The sequence below is a fragment of the Calidris pugnax genome, unplaced genomic scaffold (assembly GCF_001431845.1).
Source record: "Calidris pugnax isolate Ruff unplaced genomic scaffold, ASM143184v1 scaffold38, whole genome shotgun sequence".
Taxonomy (NCBI): Eukaryota; Metazoa; Chordata; class Aves; order Charadriiformes; family Scolopacidae; genus Calidris; species Calidris pugnax.
In genome coordinates, this window is record NW_015090995.1 from 10021913 (window position 1) to 10043537 (window position 21625).

Genomic DNA, 21625 nt, shown 5'->3' on the forward strand with positions numbered 1-21625 from the left:
AAAAGGCTCCCGACCCAGAAGGGCTCAGAAATACTCTACACCGCCTCTTGAAAAAAAAAAAAAAAAAAAGGAAGGGTGCGGGACTGGAACACACAGGAACCCCTGAAGGGGTCCCTGGAAAGTTCTATATTCAGAAAGGATCCATAAGCACGCTGGATCTAGAAAAGCCTGCCGAGCTAGAAGGGGTGGCAGAAGGGCCCCAGAGAAGTCCTAGGTAGACTCTGAGAAAAAAACTCTAAAAGGCTTCCAAACCATCCCAGGAAAAAGATCTAGTGCAGCTATAGACATGCTCCAGAAGCTATGGATGACCTTCTCACTCCAAAAAACTCTAGATCTAGAAAGGCCCCAGATCTTCAAAGGTGCTAGATGTTTTCAGAATGGCTCTCAACATCTCTAAATCTCTGTATCTCAGGCTGTTAGCAATTTTTAGATGTAGAAAGCAACAAGAATCTCTAGACATTGCTGATCAAGAAACTTCCCTTTAAAATGTCTTATTTTCTTTATTCCTTCAAACAAACAGACTGAAGCAAATGGCGTTAAGTTATAAATCCTTCTGGATGGGAGTATACAAAAATAATTTCAGAATGAAATCAGTTCCTTATGACTAGACTACTTATACTGAGTTTCAACCATTTGACCTCTCCTGATTTCCCAAATTTTTGGCATACCTTTCATGAGCCACCCAAAACACTTATTATAGTTCATGGTAGTAATAGCAAAAACCATGTTGACTTTGGTGTCACTATTGATATGGACACAGATATATAACTCCTAACTGGCAAGAAAAATAGAAGAAAAAAGAAATACATATGGATGGAGGACCCAAAGGGTTTTACATCGTATCATGACTTTTCCTAGTTCTCACCAGAGACAGCTACACGCTGTTCAGTTTCCCATTTTGCTTTGAGCAGTTGATTGAATGGCTACTGAGTGATGTTCAGACATTTATGATTTTCCTGCAATGTGACCTACATTGCTAAACTTCATAAATTTATTCTCCAAGGCAGTGTATCATTTTGCATGCCATACCCATCCCAAAGGAATCTATCAGCAGGAGATGAGGCCCAGTTTGTAAAAGCTGAATGTCCTTCAGACATTTTTAACTAATTTGTTTGTAAATGTGAGTGTTATTGTCAGAGTAACATACTGAATAAAATGGTGCTCTCTATCATTCCGTTTGTGTCTCTCTCTGTGGCCTAAACTTCATAATGCTCAGCTATAAATGTAACCTCTGGACGGCATGCTACAAATGGATACAACCAATTTCTGTCTTGACATTTGCATTTTTTTTCCCTCCACTGATATAGTGACTTTTCTTTTTTTTTTTTTTACTTGACACAAGCAAGGGTAGAAAAGATGCTGAAGCAAATATGGTACCCTGAAGAGGGGAGATCAGGCATTCTTAGCTGTCACTGCCCATGCCACAGCCTCTGCCACTTTCCTTTCTGTGGTTGTCACAGATTAATTTCATTTGACTTTGGCAGCCTGTCAGAAAAACTCAGGGCAAACTTAGTCCTAATAATAATACTAGAGAGATCACTAATACTTCCAAAGCAACACTTCTTTGTACTAAAGCCTTTTCAGTCTTGGTTTATAACCAGCTTTGAGACGCAAGAAGTACCCAGACAGCCAGAGAACAACACCCTCTAGAGCTCCCTTGTGCTGACACGTTTCAAAGTCCTGCCCTTTGTAAGCTGTTATTATTACAGTGCTGTTTTGACAGGATCTGCAGACTTCCAGGTTCCCCTTAGCACCTGGAGCAATTTGCAGGCCAGGAATATCTCCGCACTGGGTTTCTTGACCCCCCTTTCTGCTGCTTACTGGGGAGCAACACTTTCAGTCATGCAAAAATACCCACACTTTGTTCTACAGCTTTCAAATGCAGCAGTTTGCAGCTATGTAAAATTTCAATGACCTGATGATAGAATTAAATGCCCATATGACTTTTTTTCACTTATGCTGGTTTTATGCCTTTATTTCTGTATGCTTTCTCCTGATCTGTGCTGTTATTAAGACAGACCAGGAGTCCAAAGCCTTGGAATCCTCACTCCTCTAAGATGTAGGACAACCTTCTTCTGACCTAGTTAATACAACAATTTCTGTCCCAGCAGCATGTGACATTTCTGCAAGATGGACACCACCACCTCTGTTTGACTGCTGGCCTCAAACCTGCCCTGTACTCAAACTCCAGATTCATGCCAGCCCATTTGGTCTCCCTCCCCCTAAAGCTACAGAACATTTACAAATACCCAAACCAGGATACCCTGGGCAATCTGAAAAGCTTGGAATAGAGGCAGTAAAGACAGCTCCATGTAAAGATCAATTGTGGTTTTTGTTCAATTTACAACACACAGAACCTGTTACATCTGTGGGAGGCCCTTTGCCCCACAGATTTGTGAAGGGATGGTTGGTGAGAGGAGGAGAGCAACATACACACAGTACCAACCCTCACAGTCCTAAAAAAATGGCTACTGTAAGAGTCACATCCATCGAAGCAGTTATTTCTTAAATCACAGCCAGGCCTTGTTATTAGTGGATGCAGGTGAACAATTGGATTAAAGGAGAAGCATTGTCTGCTCAGCCTGCCTCTACATGCTCCCACTAGCACCTACATTCCCTTCTCAGCAGACCTTACTGGGGCTTTTTTCACTATCCAATTACTTATGGTAGCTCTGCAGTATATGTAGAAGCCACGCATAAATATATGTAGACATAATTATATGTGTATAGATAGGTATATTTTATGTGTGTCTACATATTCTTCATGCATACATTTTGTCCACTATGTCTCCACAACAGATGAAAAAAGTCAGATGCAGCATACAATATATCTCAACCTACTGTTGATTCCCACCCAGGTTCCCACCTGTCCGGCAAAGCTGTACTAAACATTTTCAGTACCATAATTCAACACAGAAGATACAAGGCCTCTGCCCCAAATAACTCACCAACTAGACTCCATCGTACCGAAACCATATTTAAATGAGAGAGATAATCAAAGGCTCCTTGCGCATAAGGAACAAAAAGACAAGCAGGTAAGGTGGTTGCTTGGGAAAGACTGAGAGGAGAGCCTCAAAACGAGCCAGGCTTCTCAGCTGGGAGCCCATTTCCTGGAGAGCTAAAAGAGGACCAGGTGTTTGAGAAGCTGGGTAGTGTGCTAGGGCCTCAGCTGTGCAAGGACAGTGGGTGAGCTGGAGGAAGCCTGGGAGTGGCAAGGAAGCTTGGATGAGTTGGAATTGTTAGGTGGATCTGTATGGGGGCCTCATGCACACGCAGGCAGCATTTGGTGAGTGCAGATGTGTCCATTAGTTGGGAAAGTGCACCTGAGAGCACCTAGCCTCTGGGCTGAGCTGCTACCTCCCTGCCAGCCATCCAATTCTTAGAGAGGTTTCCTCCTCCTTGCAATTTCTCATTAGAAACAAATAATTAAAAAACTAATTTATATCTGTCTCTGTATAGCAAAAAGTAACAGAAAAGTCATGAGCAGAGGTCTGTCAGCTCTCCTTCATGTCACCATCAAGTGTCTAACATTCCCTGCCTCAACAATCAAAGGAAAGGATGCAATTGCTGGAAGCATTGATTAAAATATACATAGTCTTTTACTGAGTAGTAATGCATTATTTATGGCAGGTAATTGAAACAAATTGCTGTTTTGCAGGTGACCAATACAAAAAGAGCACTTGGGCTTTAAGGAAGAAATTGCAGTGTGACTTCATCTTGCTCCTATGAATACTATTTCAAATTCAGTGATAGAATAATTTGATTAGAATATAAATTAGCTGTGATGAAATCATCCTGCTTTCTGTTTGATATTCTAAAAAGCACATTATACACCTACAAGTTTGATTCACGAGCTCTAAGACGTTTTTCCACCTGAGGTTCTAATCCTACAGGCCTCTTTTCTCTCAGTTCCTGTTAAAGAGAGGCTACTTAACCTCTCCACTACCACTGGGAAAAGACTATTTTATCTTCTACCTAAAGATCTTTTTTTAAAAAGGCTTTCAGCTTGGTTTTGCTTCAAAGCATGGATACTAGTCACTGCTTGTTTGTGCATATGTTATTATGGTTGGAATTATTTAATATAAATTTATGGTTTCCAAAGAGTAATACTTAATTAACTGGGAGAGGAAGGGGGAGAAAGCTGGCTCATTTTTAAGAAGGTTTGAAAATGCCTCGGTAAAGGCTCTGGCCACTACCTGGTTTTGTCTATTTTTCAGAAGCACATACGTTCCCTTAAGACACAGTTGCTCCTTGCTACACACTTGCCACTCACTACCATTTCAATCAAGCTTGGAAAAGCACCCAGCAAGAAGTCCCAGTTCCACTGAAGTCATTGGCAAAACAGTTGCTGATTTTGCCGGGGCTGCAGCTTCCACTCTAGTTACCTTCTCTGGTACTCCAGCAAAGCCAGGGAATAAAACCCATGAAATTAAGCAACAGAATAAAAAGAACCAGAGAATAAGACTTTATATTGGGGAAAACCAGCTTTTCTGTGCTGCTTCATGCAACAGAAATTAGAAAAAAAAAAGTAATAAAGATATTTACTAAAAACAAAAAAGCTCTAAAAATCTTCTGTAAGGAAGACCACAAAAATTAAAGGACCTATAAACTGTCATTTCTGCTTTGTCTGCTTTTTGTTCAGTGATTTCATGAAACACATAAAACATGTTTCTGCAAAGCACTGAAAAACACAGTTCAGAATTTTGGAATATTTATGATGCATTAATTACACATAACTAGAACACTGTATCAAAAGCCTCATACAGGTAGAGAACTAAAAGTAAATCAAGAGCAGGGGTAGTTTTTGCAGTACTTTGCTACAGTGAAAACAAAGTTGATGCTTTTTGATGACACACAACTCTAACACAATTAGAATATTTTGCATCTGATGTTAAAAAAAGCCAATGAAATAGCGTTCTGTGCTTTCTGCTTTTACAAGAACGAAATACATACTGTCAAGTATGCAGAGAAACACCTAAAGGGATAGTGTGTCTTCCTCTAACCTGCAATAATAATTGATTAATTGGCTCCATGTAATCCTGAGTTGCTTTGTGATACCCTACTCTCAACCTGGCTTAAAAGTACTTCAGCCTAAAATCAGATTGGGTTTTATCCTGGCAGCTCACTCCCCTTTTTCTCACCCATTCATCAGATCATATTTTTGCCTTTCATATTTTCCTTTCCTGCCTTGCCCAGTGAAAGTTCCGTTCAGGCCGTGCTAGCTCCGATGAGCAGACCCTCATCACTGCTTTCAAGCGAGGTCACCATGTCCTGGGAGCTTTTTGTTCTGCTCAAAAGGCTTCCACAATGCCACTGAAGCATATTGTGCCTGTGCAGGCACTGGTGAGGACTGCCTGCAGCACTTGTGACTGCAGAAGCAATGTCAGAGTTTGCATTTTTGAGATATATATACTACATTTTCAAGCAATTCTGCTCATCTTTACTGCTGCTTTCCAGCATTCTGTCTCTTACTTCACTATTTCAAGTAAGTCATCACCACCATTATTGCTCTCTCCCCTCTCCTCCATCATTCAATGTCCAGGACATGGCATTCTTGCCACGTGTGGGTTGTCTTTAAACTCTGTTCTAGAAATCTGCCTTTTAATTTGACCTATGCAAGCAAATTTCCTATGTAAATAACACTGTCACATTTTTGTAAGGTAGCGAAACATTTTGCGGTGTCACTGAAGTCTATGAGAAGCAACACAATATAGATGGTTCTCTCACGTGGAGAACTGCTGAACAAAGGCTGATGAAGTGCAAATGTCAAGAAAAAGTCTTCAAACCAGACCTTTCATTTTTGGAACACAGCAGTGACAGTTATTAACACCATCAATCAGGCTGGAGCTACTGCTTTGGCACAGACTCATGCCTAGTGGGACTGACATCAGCACAAGAACAAGGCCATCGTTACAGGCTAAGAGAAAGCTCTTGGGATTCATTTTCTGCTGCCTGGCAAATGTTTGGTCTCTATATTCCCAGGGACTGTGCTCGAGACTGGTTTAAACAGTTCCAAAATACTAACTGCTACCATTCACACAGTATAAGTGACTTGAGGTTCAGAGTGGTGGAAATTCAGCCCACATATTTCTCTTGGGAGGAAACATACAGGATGAAATTGCAAGATGGTAGAAATATCTGCTAATTCTCTTCTCAGCTTTCACCACGGCAATGGAGGCAGAAGAGAAGCGAAGCTTATCACTCAAGCTGAGCTGAAGTGTTTTTACTTTCACACAAAACCTCCCACAACATCAATATAACTTCTATGAACACTGGATCTAATGAAGTCTGGTTTCCTAAGGACTTCCGTCTCATGGCTGACTGACTTGGGAATTTAATAAGATCCAAGCACCAAATGAAGCTTTTCCTGTGAATGGAGTACTTATTAGATCCTGAGTTGAATCTCTGGAGTTTAATAAAAGAAAGCTCACGCTGCAATATTTCCTTTTGGAAGGGCTCTTTAGGTCTCTCTCCTCCAACTGTATTAATATTTTCTATGGAATGTGTAGGAATTTAATTGCTCTGAAGTCTGGTGTTCCTCTACAAATTTGTTTGAAATTGGCCCAAGATTTTGATTTACTGGGAGGAAAAGAATACTAACAGACAGACTCACACAATGTGCTCTCATTTGCTATCAATAACCAGGCTTCAAATTTTTTGCATACCCTAGGGATGCAGCAAAGACTACGAGAGTGTGCACATTTGAGAAAAAGAGCAACCTAGAGATGCCTCTGATCTAGGCCAGGATTGAGCCCAAATTCATCAGGCAGTGAAACAGAATGGTGATCCCCTCTCTTTTCCTTCTTGCATTCTCCACCCCACTCTTCTCTTTTAGCACTTCTGTTGCAGGTTGTGTCCAGGAGGCCCTGCCACAGGTCCTGTTGTGGGACGGTCCACCCAGCCAGCCCACTGCTGGTGCAAGTTTGGAGAGCAGTCAGCAGTGCAGCAATTCGAGAAGTCACTAGAGTATTTTAGACCAAAGCTTATGTCCATGATTTAGAGTACCTACAATAATCTTCCTATCCAAAGGGTATGGGAAAGGTAGGAGATGTAGCAGGTAACTGTTCCCTTCGGCTGGCCTTCAATTTGACAGAAGGAGATATTCAACAGACTGTACAGCTGGGAGATCAGTTAGCTCATTCCATGGGGCCTCCAGCTCAGACACAGAAGTACAAGGTTCATCATGGGTTCATTATTCATTTAATTAACCTGCAACAAAACAGCTTCCAAAGAAGAAATGAAGAATGGGAGTCAGACCTAGAAGCAGCCAAGGACCAAGCAGCAGTGGCACTGATCTGAAAAGTCCAGCATTCTGATTCCAGGTGCCGTAGACTAGTGAGGTGAATAAAATCATAAAACAAATGAAGACCAACACCACCTTCTGATATTCTTGAAAAATGTTTTGCCTTTAAAATTTAGGTCTTGTTCATGGTCTAGAATTCAGGGTTTCAGAGGCAGCATTTTCAAAGAATATGACCAACTCTATCAGAATGAAAGATACTGGAATAAGTGGTTTTAATGTGTCTGCTAAAGTCCTGGTGCCAATGGCGAGTATATAAACATCTATATATTCATAAACCTAGATCTGAAGAGCCGTTTTCTTTAGTTTACTCCTTATTAAGTAATTGAAGAACACTAAAATCATCTGTGTTGAGAATAAAAGTCATTCAAATTTTGTACATATACTGAGAGCTCTGGCATACCATATCAACACCTCAACTGAATACACTTTTCCTTCTAAAATCAGATTAATATCCTCACAGTGAAGTATGAGATCAAAGTAATTAGTCAGAGCTTGGTGGTTTATTTGCCACAACATATAATCTTTTCAACCCCAGCTGTCCCTGGGTTGTTCCCTCCCCCTGTTATGAATGCAGAATACTATGCTTAAGAATGAGAAGGTAGTGAATAACAAACACAGAATGATTAATAAGAAGTGTTCCCATCAAAACTGATATTGGAATAAATGATTAAACCCTTTCATAATCAACTCATTTATTAAAGTGAATGCCTTAGAGCGAAAGCTTGTCATTTATGGTAGTTTTCGCAACGGGCAGTTATTCTATGTGTTTACTTCAAGAGTACATTTTTGTACTTTGGTAAATCAAGAAATATTGATTTTAAGCAAGTCGTTGATTTTATTGTCAGAACAAATTTAGCTTTGAGAATTGATTTTATTAACCTATTTCATAAGTCCCTCTAAACACAAAATTTGTGAGCAACCTACATTCTCTCAATGTAAATGCCATTTGTAATTTAGCCAAAAAACAATTTAAGTGGAGATGGGCCAAATTCATTTTTCATTTATGTTTATACCATTTTGGAATAAACCCAGCAGTCGTGCAGGGAAATACAATTGTTTCTGACTAAGTGAAAATATCATGCCCTTATTTTCATTGATATAATTTCAGATTAACGTGATTGACTTCAAGGGGATGTGATTATTTCATAGAGTTTTCTGGATATCAGTGACAATTTTGGGAGAAGACTATTAAGCAATTTTGATACAGTTACTTTTCAAAACATGCATTCTCAGCATTTATTTCATGTCTGTGTTTTATTGTATAGGTGAAAAACCTCTAAAGTATGGATTTTGTGAAAAATTTCAATAAATAGGTTCACTTAATCCCCCCAAAACAAATCCTCCAAACAAGAAACACTTCCAAAAGTACATGCACATCTGTACTGCAGACTTTCAACAATGTGACTGCAACTATCAGTGACAGAAAATTACACAGTAAGTATTTCCATACTTAGAAAATGAGACTGGCCACTTTTTAGGGACATTTTAATGTGCCATGATTTAATATCTTGTTTAGAATATTTACTGGCATGTATCTGAAGATTATCTCAATCTATGTGGAAATCAAGAACATATCTTGATTTCCCAGACTGATGAAAAATTTGCAAAAATTTTGGGAAATGTGCAGCAATAGTTTCTTGTAGGTGTTGCAGCATGCAAGCACCTGGATTGTTCATAGGAAAAAAAAAAAAAAAAAAAAAGTTAATTTCTGCTTCTATGAAAAGGCAGCCCTACATGAGCTGAATGCTGATGTCCTGAGACCAATATGAAGAAGAATTTGCTCTATGACATGCTTTTTCTTGTCTATGATTTTGCAGAAGCCCTTTCTCCATGGCATTAGAACTATGTTGCAGAGTAAGGTAAACTAAACCTGTTTCTAGCAAGTAGCCAACCTACCAAAATACAGGATTCTAGGGCTATTTAAATCTACTTAAAAATTTAGCATATTTGATTTCAGCCCCAAAGTTTTACCTTCTAAATTTCATTTTAATTTAAAAAACAAAATCATTTTATTTCTGCATTTGCCAAACTCCCTGCTGCAACTTACTTGCTAAAGGGTATTTGTATTTTTTAAAATGAACTGAAAACTACAAAACTCACCATTTCAGATTTTGTGAGACAATTTGCTACTGAGAAAAAATTTAACATAAATACACAGCCACACATTATATGGCCAGTAAAGCAATTATTTGTACAGCCGGAGATGCAGATCACAAGGAGAAGGCAGCGAGCAGACGTTGCACCTGGCACCATTCCCTGCACCTCAGAGATCTCTAATCTGGTTATTGATGCCCCAGGCAGTTGTTAGATGTACCCAAGAAGCAAGGCAATGTGCTTCAGGCAGCTTTAGGTTCTGTGAAGCATCGCTCCTGCCAGCTGGTATGTAGCAATGGAGCGGAGAGTCAGTGCCTCCAGCTGAGGAGCGCTGCTTGCTGTAGTGGGTTCCTGCTCAACATCTGCAGGACTGGCAATCCTGCAAGAAGAGGTGCCAGAGCAGAAGCCAAGGTGCCCAGAAGCCATATGATCTTAAGACAATTACCAGGCTAGTTTAAGCTTGGGTTTAGCACAACTAAGCCAGGCCCTGTCCTGCTTTACATGGAATAATTATGTGTCTACTGGACCAGAAAGAATACAAAGGCCTGTCCATCCCAGATTGGGAAGGGAGAAGCTAAGGTTCCCCTCCCCACATTTGCAAATACCTAGGGTGCAATGACCATGAAATGAAACACAGACACGTTCTTCTGTTTTGACTTTAGTAATAAAATCCCCAAGTGCTCCTGTGACAGCAGCATTAGATTCCATCATTTGTACCTGTGAAATTTGATAGGAACTACTACTCAGAACGTTGACCCTACATTCTTCATGTGTGTGAATACAAGATCATAGTCACCTCCTACTACTGAAAGTTTACTTAGAAACGAGGAACAAGCTCTTACCATTGTTACACAGTGTATTTTAACTGTGATTTTCCAATTGTGAGGGACTGAGGAAATGAAAACAAAACCCTAATTAACTGATCCTGGTTATTAGCTTACATGTTCCGTAATAGAACTTTAGTATGTTACTAGAATGTCTAAAGATTTTTTCAAGTACAGTTTTCCCCCCATTTCAAGTATTTATTGGCAAAGGCCAATCCCTTCCTTGGCCTATCTGTAAGTGTGGCTCACTGACTAGTCAAGAGTACCATTCCTGTTTCTTCATGCTTATCTATATATGTTTTTTAGCATAAGAGATGTGATAAGTGTCTTGTAGTCCTATTTCTTTTACACTGCTCTTGAAATAAGAAATGAAAAGCACTTTTAGAAATGTATGGAAATACAGTAGCTTCACTACAATACTGCTGTTGTGTAATTGCCTACTATAACACTCCTCCATGATTTAGAACAGACTTAGATATACATAGAATATGTGTTTTTTCCATTTAGTAGTTCAAGCAAAGCAGTATGAATGCTGGACTAAAGGAAAGCACTCTGAACTTCTGATAGATTCCTTGGAAGATCTATCTAAGTAGCAAGCAACTCTCTACAGCATTATGTATTCTTTATAGAAGCCCCTCTACACATTCGTATGCCACCTCCTGGAAAAAAAAAATCAAGTGCATAGCTTTGCATTTCTATGGTTCACTTTACAATAATCATGTGAATGGAAGATCCACTCCATACTGCGCACTCCAGAATTATTTGACTTATCCAGCATATTCTGACATACAATCCTTGTACAAGAAACTAAGTTATCAGTCTCCACAATGTGTAGAAAAGTGACAATACATGAAAACGAAGTGTCTACCTGAGTGATGTCCATTCCAGAGTCACAGCTCAATGGCTGGGTTGATGTGAGGCCATTCGAACCTATTATTGTTGTGATCACACCATTCTCATCAATTTTCCGAATCATGGTACCGTCAACAAAGTAAATAAATCCGTGCTTATCTACAGTGATACCTGGATGAAGGGAAAGAGTAAAAAAGTGTACTGACATTAGTACTGACGTTATCTAGATTAAAAAATATGAGCTTAAAATGTTTCCTCTCCTCTTAGACTCAAAAATCTTCTGATTAAAAGAAGTATGACTGTTTTTTTCCCCACCCATTACTTATTTGAGGCTTATACAAACTGTATATGGAAAGATCATACCCACATATCAGACTGTCTTTGACTTACAGAGAAAGAGGGAAGATATGAGGAAGAAACAGAATATAACGGCAGAGGCTTTGCTTGTAATGTAATTCTATATAGGTAGAATCAGGCTCTTTAATAATTTTACTTCATGTCCATCACAAACCGGAATGAGACTAACTTCTTAAAAAAATTATCTTATAGTTGATTTTTCTTCATTTTCACTTCCTTAATTCTCATGCAGAGACAAATTTTTTTATTACTGTATCATCTGAGTTATCCTAGCATCTGGGCATGGAAGAAGCACCCACAGAAGGCGCAAGAGACTTTTGTCACGATATGGGTTATACATACAAATGGTGCAAACCAGGCTCTGTTTAGCAGGCAGAAGGAATATCTGTGCTGCAGAATGCATTGCAGTGCCCAAGATGACGGTCAGCTACTGGAACCAGCCTCATGACAACAGTGGGCTTCAGCAGAAGCTAGTGCAGTTCTCCCACTTCTGGATCTGCAATAGCTCTAGCACCACTGCACTGTACAGGAGAGACAGACTCTGAAGCAAACGCGAGGGCTGCACAAAGGCACTGTATTTCAGTGGGGAAACTGAGAAACAGAGGGTTTGCTATGTACTCCCCAGCAGTGTGTGGTACAGCCATTTCAAAACTCATTGCCGGTCCTGGTCTGCCCCAGTCAGACACTTTCTCCTCAGTTCTTCCTACATTCAATTTGTTAGACTTTTCTATATTGCATGAACTGTAAGTACGATCTTTTCCCCCTGAAATGTTGAAAATATAGCTAGAAAAGCACTTCTATTCATGCTAGCTTTGTGAAATCCTTTCTACCAAAACCGCTCAATTTCTTGCTTTAAACTACTTCATAATTTCCCATTTAAAGTTGCATAACTTTGCAATTATAGCAGCTGCTGTGCACAGCCAAGCTATTTTAATAATGAATTTATGTTCTGCTACACAGAAATGAAAGGCAGAGGACTTGAACAGATGGTTTGGACATTGGCTTATATGGTTCTTGATTTTTGTCCCCTGCATTTAGCAGAACTAAAGGCTGCATGTACTCCGAGTTTACAAAACACTTGTCGGCATGCCAATTTAGGATCTCACACAACAATTCCACACTCCCCTGAAAAAGAAAAAAAACCCAAACTGAATTCCCTCACCTCCCCGACCCATTTTCTTAATTTAATTTCTTTAAATATAGAGGAGCAGTTGTAGTAGGGGGAAAGGGAGAGTAAGGAATCTGGGGGGCAAGGGCAGGACTGGGCGACCCTGATGGGCAACATGCATCTCCCACAGGGCTGGGAGACGGGGTACAGTCTCCCCAGGCCCCAAAGGAAATCTGTACCTGGCAGTTGGAAAAGCCTTGGGATTGAGTTTGAGCTACATGCACATTTGAGTGTAACATACTTTCTCGTACAGTGCTAACACTCAGTGGCAGGGTCCCAAGACAAATTGCCCATGACCAGTTCTTTTCTAAAAGAAAGCGGGCATAATGTCCACTCTAGTTTTTCTGATGTGGCCAGGAGGCTCTCCTCTCTGCTGGAGCAGGCTGACTTCCTCTGCTGGAGGGTTTCCATCCATCCCTTACTCCGGCTGAAAGGGAGGCACTGAGCGAGGCTGCAAAGGCCTCGCAGAGGCACAGGGTTTTGGGGTCACTCTGCCATCATGTCTTCCACTGCCCACTTCCCATTCAGAGATGCCTCTTCACATTTGGGCACCTCAAAATGGTCTCAGGGTACCATCACAAAAAAATACCCAAAGGCCACAGCAGTTAACTTTAGTGTCTAGCATTCCTACTACATCCAGCTTTCAGGCTATCTATCAGCTGCTGCTAGTTGAAATTAATTCTTTAAATTGTCAATTCAGTGTATTCACCTGGCTGTGAACTCCCATTAGAAGAGGAGCAACCCACCATCCTGTCACCTTCTCCATCCAGGATGAAAAATGCCCATGGCCTGCTGAAGCGCTGCAGGGTAGAGGGTTAGGCTATGTCGCTTTGTTATGTGAAATGGGATGGAAGTCACCCTGGGGGACTGAAATCACCTGGGGGAGGCTGGATGGATCAGCTGGGGGAAATCTGTGAGGTCATAACAAGGCTAAAGGAAGGGCAGCCATCTTAGGGTCTGGCTCCCTGCTGGCCTATCATACCTCCTTGGTACTGGCTCCCTCAGAGGATTTTTACTCACTGTTTAGAGAGTAATAGTACTTTCAAAAACTACAGAACAACTGGCAAGCTCACAGCTGTTGTTTCCTTCTGAGAGGTCCAATTATAAATCTGAAATTCTGAAGGTTTGAAGGCTGAGCTAAAGAGCACACACCTGAGAAGCAAAAGGGTTTGTTGTGGTGGTGACCTGTGTGTTCCAGTTTCTGGGAAGGGAGGAAACCTCTGTCTGTCCCTCACGCATGTGTAACAGACTTTGCCCTGAGGAGACCTGTGCACACAAAAGGCACACAGAATTAGGGGTGTCTGCGGGGCTGGAGCCAAGGGCTGGCTGCCTCTTCAGAAGCAAAGGCTTGGTGTGGGAAGCAAACTGCAAAATATCTTTTGATACAACTGAGCTGCTAAAACATCCACCAACTAAAAAACATCCTAAAATCCCAACTGAAGCAGAAAGAAATCCAGCCTGGTTATTAATTACCATATAAACAATTAATATATAAATCTGAGGACATTTTTCCAAACGTTATTCTGAGGGAACGCCCATGGCAGAAGGCAACAGGGCAAACCACTGGAAGGACTGCACCTTCTGTGGTGCAGGTAGAAGTCTACAGAGGCTTTCATGACAGTAGTTCACAAAGGCCCAAGTCAGGATCTGCAGTTTAGTTTGTACATGAAAACATTTTCACTTCAGAAAATGAGAAGGGCTGCGTTGACTCTGCCACCACAGAGGAGGTGGAGCCGGGCTCTGAGGTGCCTCTGGCTGGTCTCCCTGGGATGCTCAGGGGTTCCTGCCCTCCCGCCTGGGCTCTGTCCTGCTCTGATCAGCTTTAGGCTATACAGCTGAGGGATAATAAGGGATTATTAGCAAATGGAAAAGCTGCTAGGAAATTGTTCTAGGGTTTTTTCTTCAGGGATGTGTGAAGGTTGGAGACAAAACTCTTCAGATCCAGCCTCCTACTTCTTTCTTGAGAGTCTTTTCAAGACTCCTTTTTAGAAGAAAAAGCTATACCGGACTGCTGTGGCAGGGAAGGTGTGAGAAGCAAGGTCCACTGTATTTGCCTGTTGTGGTGTGCATGCAGCTATGACTGTTGAGATACCCCAACTGATATTGCACTGTGGAACAATATTAGATGGGATTTGATTAGCTTTCCAGTGTGGTTCACAGGCTCAAATGAGAAACCTGATGTGGGTGGGAACTACAGCACCTGTGTTGTGTCTTAGTCTGCCTTTGCAGAGGGGTGGTGCCGCATGGTAAGGAGCTGTGCTTCTCACCTGGGTAGCGCAGCCCTGGATACAATCCATGCCATGGATAACACAAGGCCAGGATCTATCACTTGGGCAAGTGCATCTTCTGTTTTACGCAATTTCCCTGTGAACAGATGGCTGTGTTGGCTGCAAACCATCCATTATATAAAAATCAAAAATTATGCTGCAATGAAATAAAGCTACTCAGCTGTGTTGCTGGATGTATTTCAAACACTGACTATATGAGAAAACCAAAGATCCTTTAACATTAACAGTGTACTTTTCACTCTCCTGCCACTGCAGAAAAGCAATCTATCCACAAGGGAAGTACATGTACCAGTGTGATGGCAAAAACAAGCCCGTGTCGTCAGTATTTGTAATAAAGATAATAAATTCCCGTTATTTCCTAATAAGCCTGTTTCTTCAAGTACCAGTGCATATGTTCAACAATGAACTACTGCTTCCAGTGCTTACTCTGTATACGAAACCAATAGGACTGTGCCCTTTTGAATAAGTTACTTATGCATTTAAGTCTTGTTGACAAATACCCTACATAAGGCATCAACTGGAAAACAAAATACAGATTTGTGGCTAAACTGTTTCAATTTGTTCATTTTTAGAGTTGGATTCATTAATGTTCCTGTCACATCTTGCATGATGCTTCACATAATCTGTACTTCAGGAGCTTATTTTTAATCCTTTTCTGACGTACAGTGTAATGCAGACCCAAATCACACGCAGCACTTCAATTGTGCTTTAATCACTGAGGAACTCGGAGAGGAAACATGCACATGCTGAGTGCAATGAACTGCACTGAGAGCAAGTAGGAACACTGCTTACTCCATGAGTGAATAAAAAAGGTCATTTTTAGGTAGCTTTTCTTTGCTTAGAAGTAGTTTGCATTAGGCTCTCAGTCGGATTCTGCTTTTTTAAGGAACCGTAGCACTAAACTGTATGTCCTACTGTCACAGTCTTTGGACACAAGTGGGACCTATTGCACAAGTGACACACTTACCTTGCTTGGTTATGAGATTCCTCATTGAACACTGATGTCTGAGTAAGGACAGAATAAACTTTTGCAAGGATTTAGTCTTGTTCTGTGACACAGGGCTAAGCGTAATCTGTTTTTCTGAGTAACATGCCTGTACTGAAGGACTGGTTTTAGTCATGTATAGTCAATGGGACTGTCTTACACAGGACTGGATTTTGTACCTGAATGTAAAATGGTATGAACATGTATCTGCAGTAGATTTATGTGCAGACATCTTGGAACAATATTTATAACACTTAGAGATCTTTTAATTGGTACCATTTAAATTCTATTAACTGACATTAAAAATGAATTACTGCTCCTGCAATCACACATGGCTACTAAGTATCATCACTACAAAGACTCTGCAGAAAAAGTGCTGCTCTTTATAATTGTTTTCTGTACAAAATAGTACTTAATAGACAGGCTGAGAACAACCATGATAAATATAGAAGGCTGACTACAACCTCTCCTGTTCTATGGTCTCAGGAATGATTTTGGCTAAAGGGTTATTTCCCTTGACAGATCTGACTTAGTGCACATGCATACGTGATTACAAATGCAAATAACACTTTTGTGTGTAGTTCTCATAGGTATAAATTCAAAATTATTATATATATGATCTTTCAGTCTAGAAAATTTGGCATGTTGATGTTAATAGAGCTAAGCTTATAGAGCTAAAAATATGCATTAAAAGCAATACAGTATATTCCCCATTAAGATATTTTCCATTATTTTTTTTAATTTTCCTCCCCTACATCATAGCTTGCACTTGCATTCTAAGAGACTCTTTTTGGGAACAAATCCTTTCAAACACATCAATAAACAGCAGCTAGAGCTCTAAGATTGCCCACTTCTGGAAATTCTACTTTACACTTTCTGCTCAGCTAAAAACTTTGCAAATGAGCATTTTACGTTGAAAACTTCTAATTAAACTTCCGAAGAATTGGTAAAAGAACATCTAAAACTACTTGTGAGGATTGATAAAAGAGAATGCCACCTTCTGCTGAAGAAAAACTGTATTTAGAAGGAACTTGCGATTCTCATAAAACTTTTAATAGGAAGAAGTGAATCAAATTGGTTAATTACCATTTTATGGTTGGTAAAAGGGCAAATTACATGCCATCCATTTCTAAACTTCTAAATGTCTCCAGTGCTTTTAATTAAAGCTGCCATCTAGAAACTACTAAAGCAATTTTATACAATTAGTTATTTATAGGTTACCATAATACACCACTCAAAATATGATTCAAGTGATTTGCAGTCTGTTGCTTTGTGATCTTTGTCATCTTTACTTCATTACTGTCTTGGTACTAGCGGAAAAATATTCAGCATTTCTTTGTCAGCTGGAACATGACTTCAGTAGTTGCACTTGAGTGTTGTTCTCTTTTGATACATAACAACAGAGCAAACAGCATTTTTATCTATTGACTGTAAATGAAAATGTCCTGCTTCCAGTCTGAGACATGATGGCTGGGGTCATACTTAGTGCTGACAATGGTTAGTGGAAAAGTGAATAACTTTTGAAGGTTGGATGAAATTTAGGAAAACTTGCTACCCAAAAAGTTTACCTTACATGTTCTACAAGATTCCCAGACTTCGGAAAACAGAGGTAGCTAAGACTACTGAAGAGAAAAATATGGGATAAATTTTACTGAATCAAAACTGGCATGACATGATTTTTTTGCTGGTTCTATGAGGCATACATGACAATGACTTGAGGCTGCAAATCACCTTGGTTTGTCTGCTTCTTACTTTATATATTGCTAATGGAACATCTCACCCCATTCTGCTTTCCATTTTGAATTGTATGGAAGCACTGAAAAGGTCTTAGGAATTCACAGAAGAGTAAAGATCGCTAAGTAAATAATATTGATCATTACCTGCGACAAGGGGGTCTTATTTTCACAAAAGGCTGTATTAGAAATTTAGTCTGCATCCTACTGGAGGTAACGGGAATCTTTTAGCTGGGCAGGAGCAGGTCCTAAACGGGCTACTGTCATTTGACAAATGCAAAGGTTTAATCTGAGCAGTTGTTCTTACAGCTTTATTTACTTTAGAAAGTATTGCTGCAGATGGTGAGCAACAAGACTGATTATTTCAGGATGTAAGCTACTGGGGCGAACACATTTTCAAAACCATGGTTTTTTTTTTAGTGGTATTTCCTTAGCAAAGTAATTTCAAGCAAAATGAATAAAACTACACTGCAGAACTGATTTTTAATTTAAGCTTTGATTTGTATTGCTAGTTCGTGGCTATGGGTCTGAGTGGAAAAGGTTCTTTGCTACTGCTGTGTATAAGGTATTTTTATGCATGGGATTTAGAACTCAGTCCAACCTTCTACATTTCCCTGGTACTTACTTTAAGGTCACTGCACTGCATTCGAGTACTTTGTACTCTGTGTGCAGTTTTCAATTTCTTGAGGCACTGACTGTACACTAGGTTGCACAGTATGTGCATCTCTCTTCTGGTCTTCTAGTATGGCCTGAGCTCAGGAGTCAAAAAGCAAGACAGTGCAGGACCTTAGATGGTTAATCTTTGGATTTAGTGTTTAGGCTTCCAAATGTTGCAAATCACTTCCAATGCTGAGGGTTCAATCATTGGAGGGACTTAACTGTTTTCACAAAAGTTACTTAGTTTCTGTTTCCACCACAACTGTCCCCTGTGAATGCTCTGAGTTGGTCACAAATAGGAGGTAATTGAAATCAGATGTTAACTCAAGACACTTTTCTTAGTAAACTGACTGGGAGACACCCGTAGCTCAGCAAAAATGTGGTAACTTGATTCTTCAGCCTCTCATTGACGCTGTCAATCAAGCTTGGAAAGTCAAATCTATTTACATGTCTAAAGCCTACTGATTTTAGAAGGGCAAGGTAGGTAAGTGTTTAATGCCTTTGATCCAGGCATTGGCTTTGCAGCGTTAAGTAGAACAACTCTCAGGTATTTCCATTAATTTTAGTGCTTCTTAATGCTACAGTGCTCAATGGCTAGTCTAGTTAAAATCAGGACACAATCCCTTAGTGCCTTATTATAAACACTAATCCAGATTGTTTAAATTATAGTGCTGGTGAATAGATGTGCCATAAATACTTTTTATCAAAAAATCCCCAAACCCACCAAACAGAATTCCCCACCCCAATATTAAAATCTGTTACTTGGCAAAGTTCAACTGATTGAATTCAGACAATGATTAATGTCTTGTGTAGTTACTTCTTCATTTTCAATATCTTCTTGTGTAATAAATGTGTTCAGCTTGTCACAGATCTTATTTTATGTCCCCACCTTGTATCATTTCATATTCTGCTTAAGTACTTGGTCATCTATTACATGACTCATTAGTTTGAGATCTCTACAGAATTAAAGAAAGTTGCAGTAAAAATAATATATTGAAGCTCAAATTTCAACTACATCACCCATGCATGTTTAAAAGCATCTTTCAAAGTCAGCTCAACATACAATAGTACAAGATTAATGTTCACTGATCCCCATCTCTAGTCCTTCACAGAGAAGTGGAAACAGACTGAACAAAGATATGTGTGTTTGTTGCCTGCAAAATAAAAGTTGTGGAAAGCAGATCAAATTAGAATTGATTATTGTGGCTTCATAATGTTTTCCTGCCTGGCATTTAATTCCTGGTCACTAGGCAGAGGCAGTCTTGCCAGATAAAGATAATGAAAAATAAAAGTTTAAAAAGCCTTGAATCATTAAATAATAATCTAGGACTCTCCCAAAACCTGCTCTCCCCAAACCTACTGAAGCAGAAAAATCATTATGAGTTTAAAAAAGTTAAAACAGCATTTGAAGCTTCTTTCATTCAAAAAAGTAAGTATTTGAATTTCCACTTATTTACACACTTCTGAGGATGTTACTAAACAGGATTAAGTTTCACAAGTGTTACAGAGTGGGTATTTCTTAGCAATTTTGTAAATGGATAAACTGAGTCATATAGATAAGCCCTTATTCAGAGTCAGATGCAACCAGGAGCAAAAAAGAGAATACAACTTTTGAGCTGTAACTAGCCAAAGTCAGATGGCAAAGTTATTTTTCATTTATAACAGGAAAAAACAGTAAAGAAGGAATACACAAGACATAAATAAGGCAGCCAATGGGGAAAAAAAAAAAGAGGGAAAAGTTTTTTCTATATGTACTTGAAAAACTAATGCTAATCCATCTGGTCATTGAGTAATGCAAATGATTATATTTAATAATCTCTAGGCAATTACTCTGTATTTATGTGCATCATCAGGTACCTATTTTTGCACTGTAAAAAACATGGGTAAGATATTGGTGAGTCTGTGGACTCACCAAAATTCTTGTTGGTGTTTCCTGCCTCCTAGAAAAAATATTTCTGTGTGTACTGTTTGGATGTCATTTCACTTCTGACTTGAAAATTATTCCAATAATAAGCAAAATAAGTGATCCAAAAGAATTTCTAAAACTGTATTTTAGCACGTGAGACTTTTAGGTTTCTTAAAAAATAATAGATGCATGGGTAACAGGCAAGTACTTCCTACTACTTTCCAAGCTTATTCAACCTCTTGCTGTTTAGAGGAAAACAAGGTCATGCACTTACAATATGCCATTATGATAACACACAGTTCATACCGTGCTAGTGACTACAGGTTGATGCTGCATTTTGCTAGGCCCTATACAAAAGAGGCATGTAGGAGTCCATAGATGTAATCCAAACCACAACAAATCTGATCATTTCAAACTAATGTAACTTAGAGTAGGTGCATAAATCAAAAGCAGCTGGGAGCCATTGCCTGAATTTGCCAATATGCAAACCATTGTTTGCTAACAGTTAATTTTTTAAAATTAACTGTTGGCTGCCCCAGAACTCCTGCATTTCACTTTTATTCCTCTTGAGTTCTTTGTGAGTAGCACCTTCTGTTAAGGAAGCCAGCTATGCATGGGTATTTTTAAAGTAAATGGCATATTACAAATTTTCACCAACATACTTCCCCAATAAGAAAATAAGATGGAACAACTAATTGTATTGTAATTAGATATAATCAATTGTAACCAGCAATAAAGCATTGAACATTTTCCTGCTAAAGGATCTGAAAAACTTTGTTTTCTACTATTTTTAGAATTGATTCATTACATTAATTAGCTGCCTGAAGATTAACATTTATTTGTACTTACCTCACACTTACCTTCTATCATTAAAGACATGTTAAAGTCACTCTATAATTACAATGTGTCTCTTGCTAAGCCTTAAACAGCATTATTTGCTTGTCTTAGAGACGTTTCTAGCTGGATATACATTCTAATTTCCCACTGATATACAGCCTTCCTTTATTAGCTCACGTAAAATAATCAAAACCCTTCCTTAGAGCTAGTCATTAGGAGAGAGCGATGTGCTATGGGGGAAGCATGCTAAAAGCCCACTCAGCACTCTGCCACGGGAGTACCCTTTGTTCCAGGGATTTCAGTGGGAGTCGAGGGTGATCAGCTGCTTTATAGCACCAAATCCAGAGACTTTATCACAGTTCTAATGCACACTGCAAGGGGATTAATTGTGGCACTGGTGAGGATTCAAGGCTTCAAATGCATTTTGCCTGTGACAATACAGGATATACTCTGACAGGAAGGTTGCAACAAAATTCTTATTTTACTTGCAGTAGCAAAGATGCTCATATTTTGCAAAGTGCATTTAATGAGAAATGACAAATTGGAGTTCCAAATAAACTTGATTTTGCTGGCTGTCTGATTTGAACAGCTCTGACTTCACGTGTATGAGCAAGCTCCCTG

The 21625-nt window shown here is 39.5% G+C and overlaps 1 protein-coding gene across 3 annotated transcripts in view; it reads right to left on the bottom strand.

Moving 5' to 3' along the window:
* Positions 1-21625, bottom strand: part of TENM1 (teneurin transmembrane protein 1) — a 344428-nt gene that overhangs the window by 39396 nt on the left and 283407 nt on the right. For all 3 annotated transcript variants that reach the window (XM_014955291.1, XM_014955289.1, XM_014955290.1), the window contains one exon: positions 11090-11244. In XM_014955291.1, the coding sequence (XP_014810777.1) occupies positions 11090-11244 (155 nt within the window). The remainder of the gene's footprint in view (positions 1-11089; positions 11245-21625) is intronic.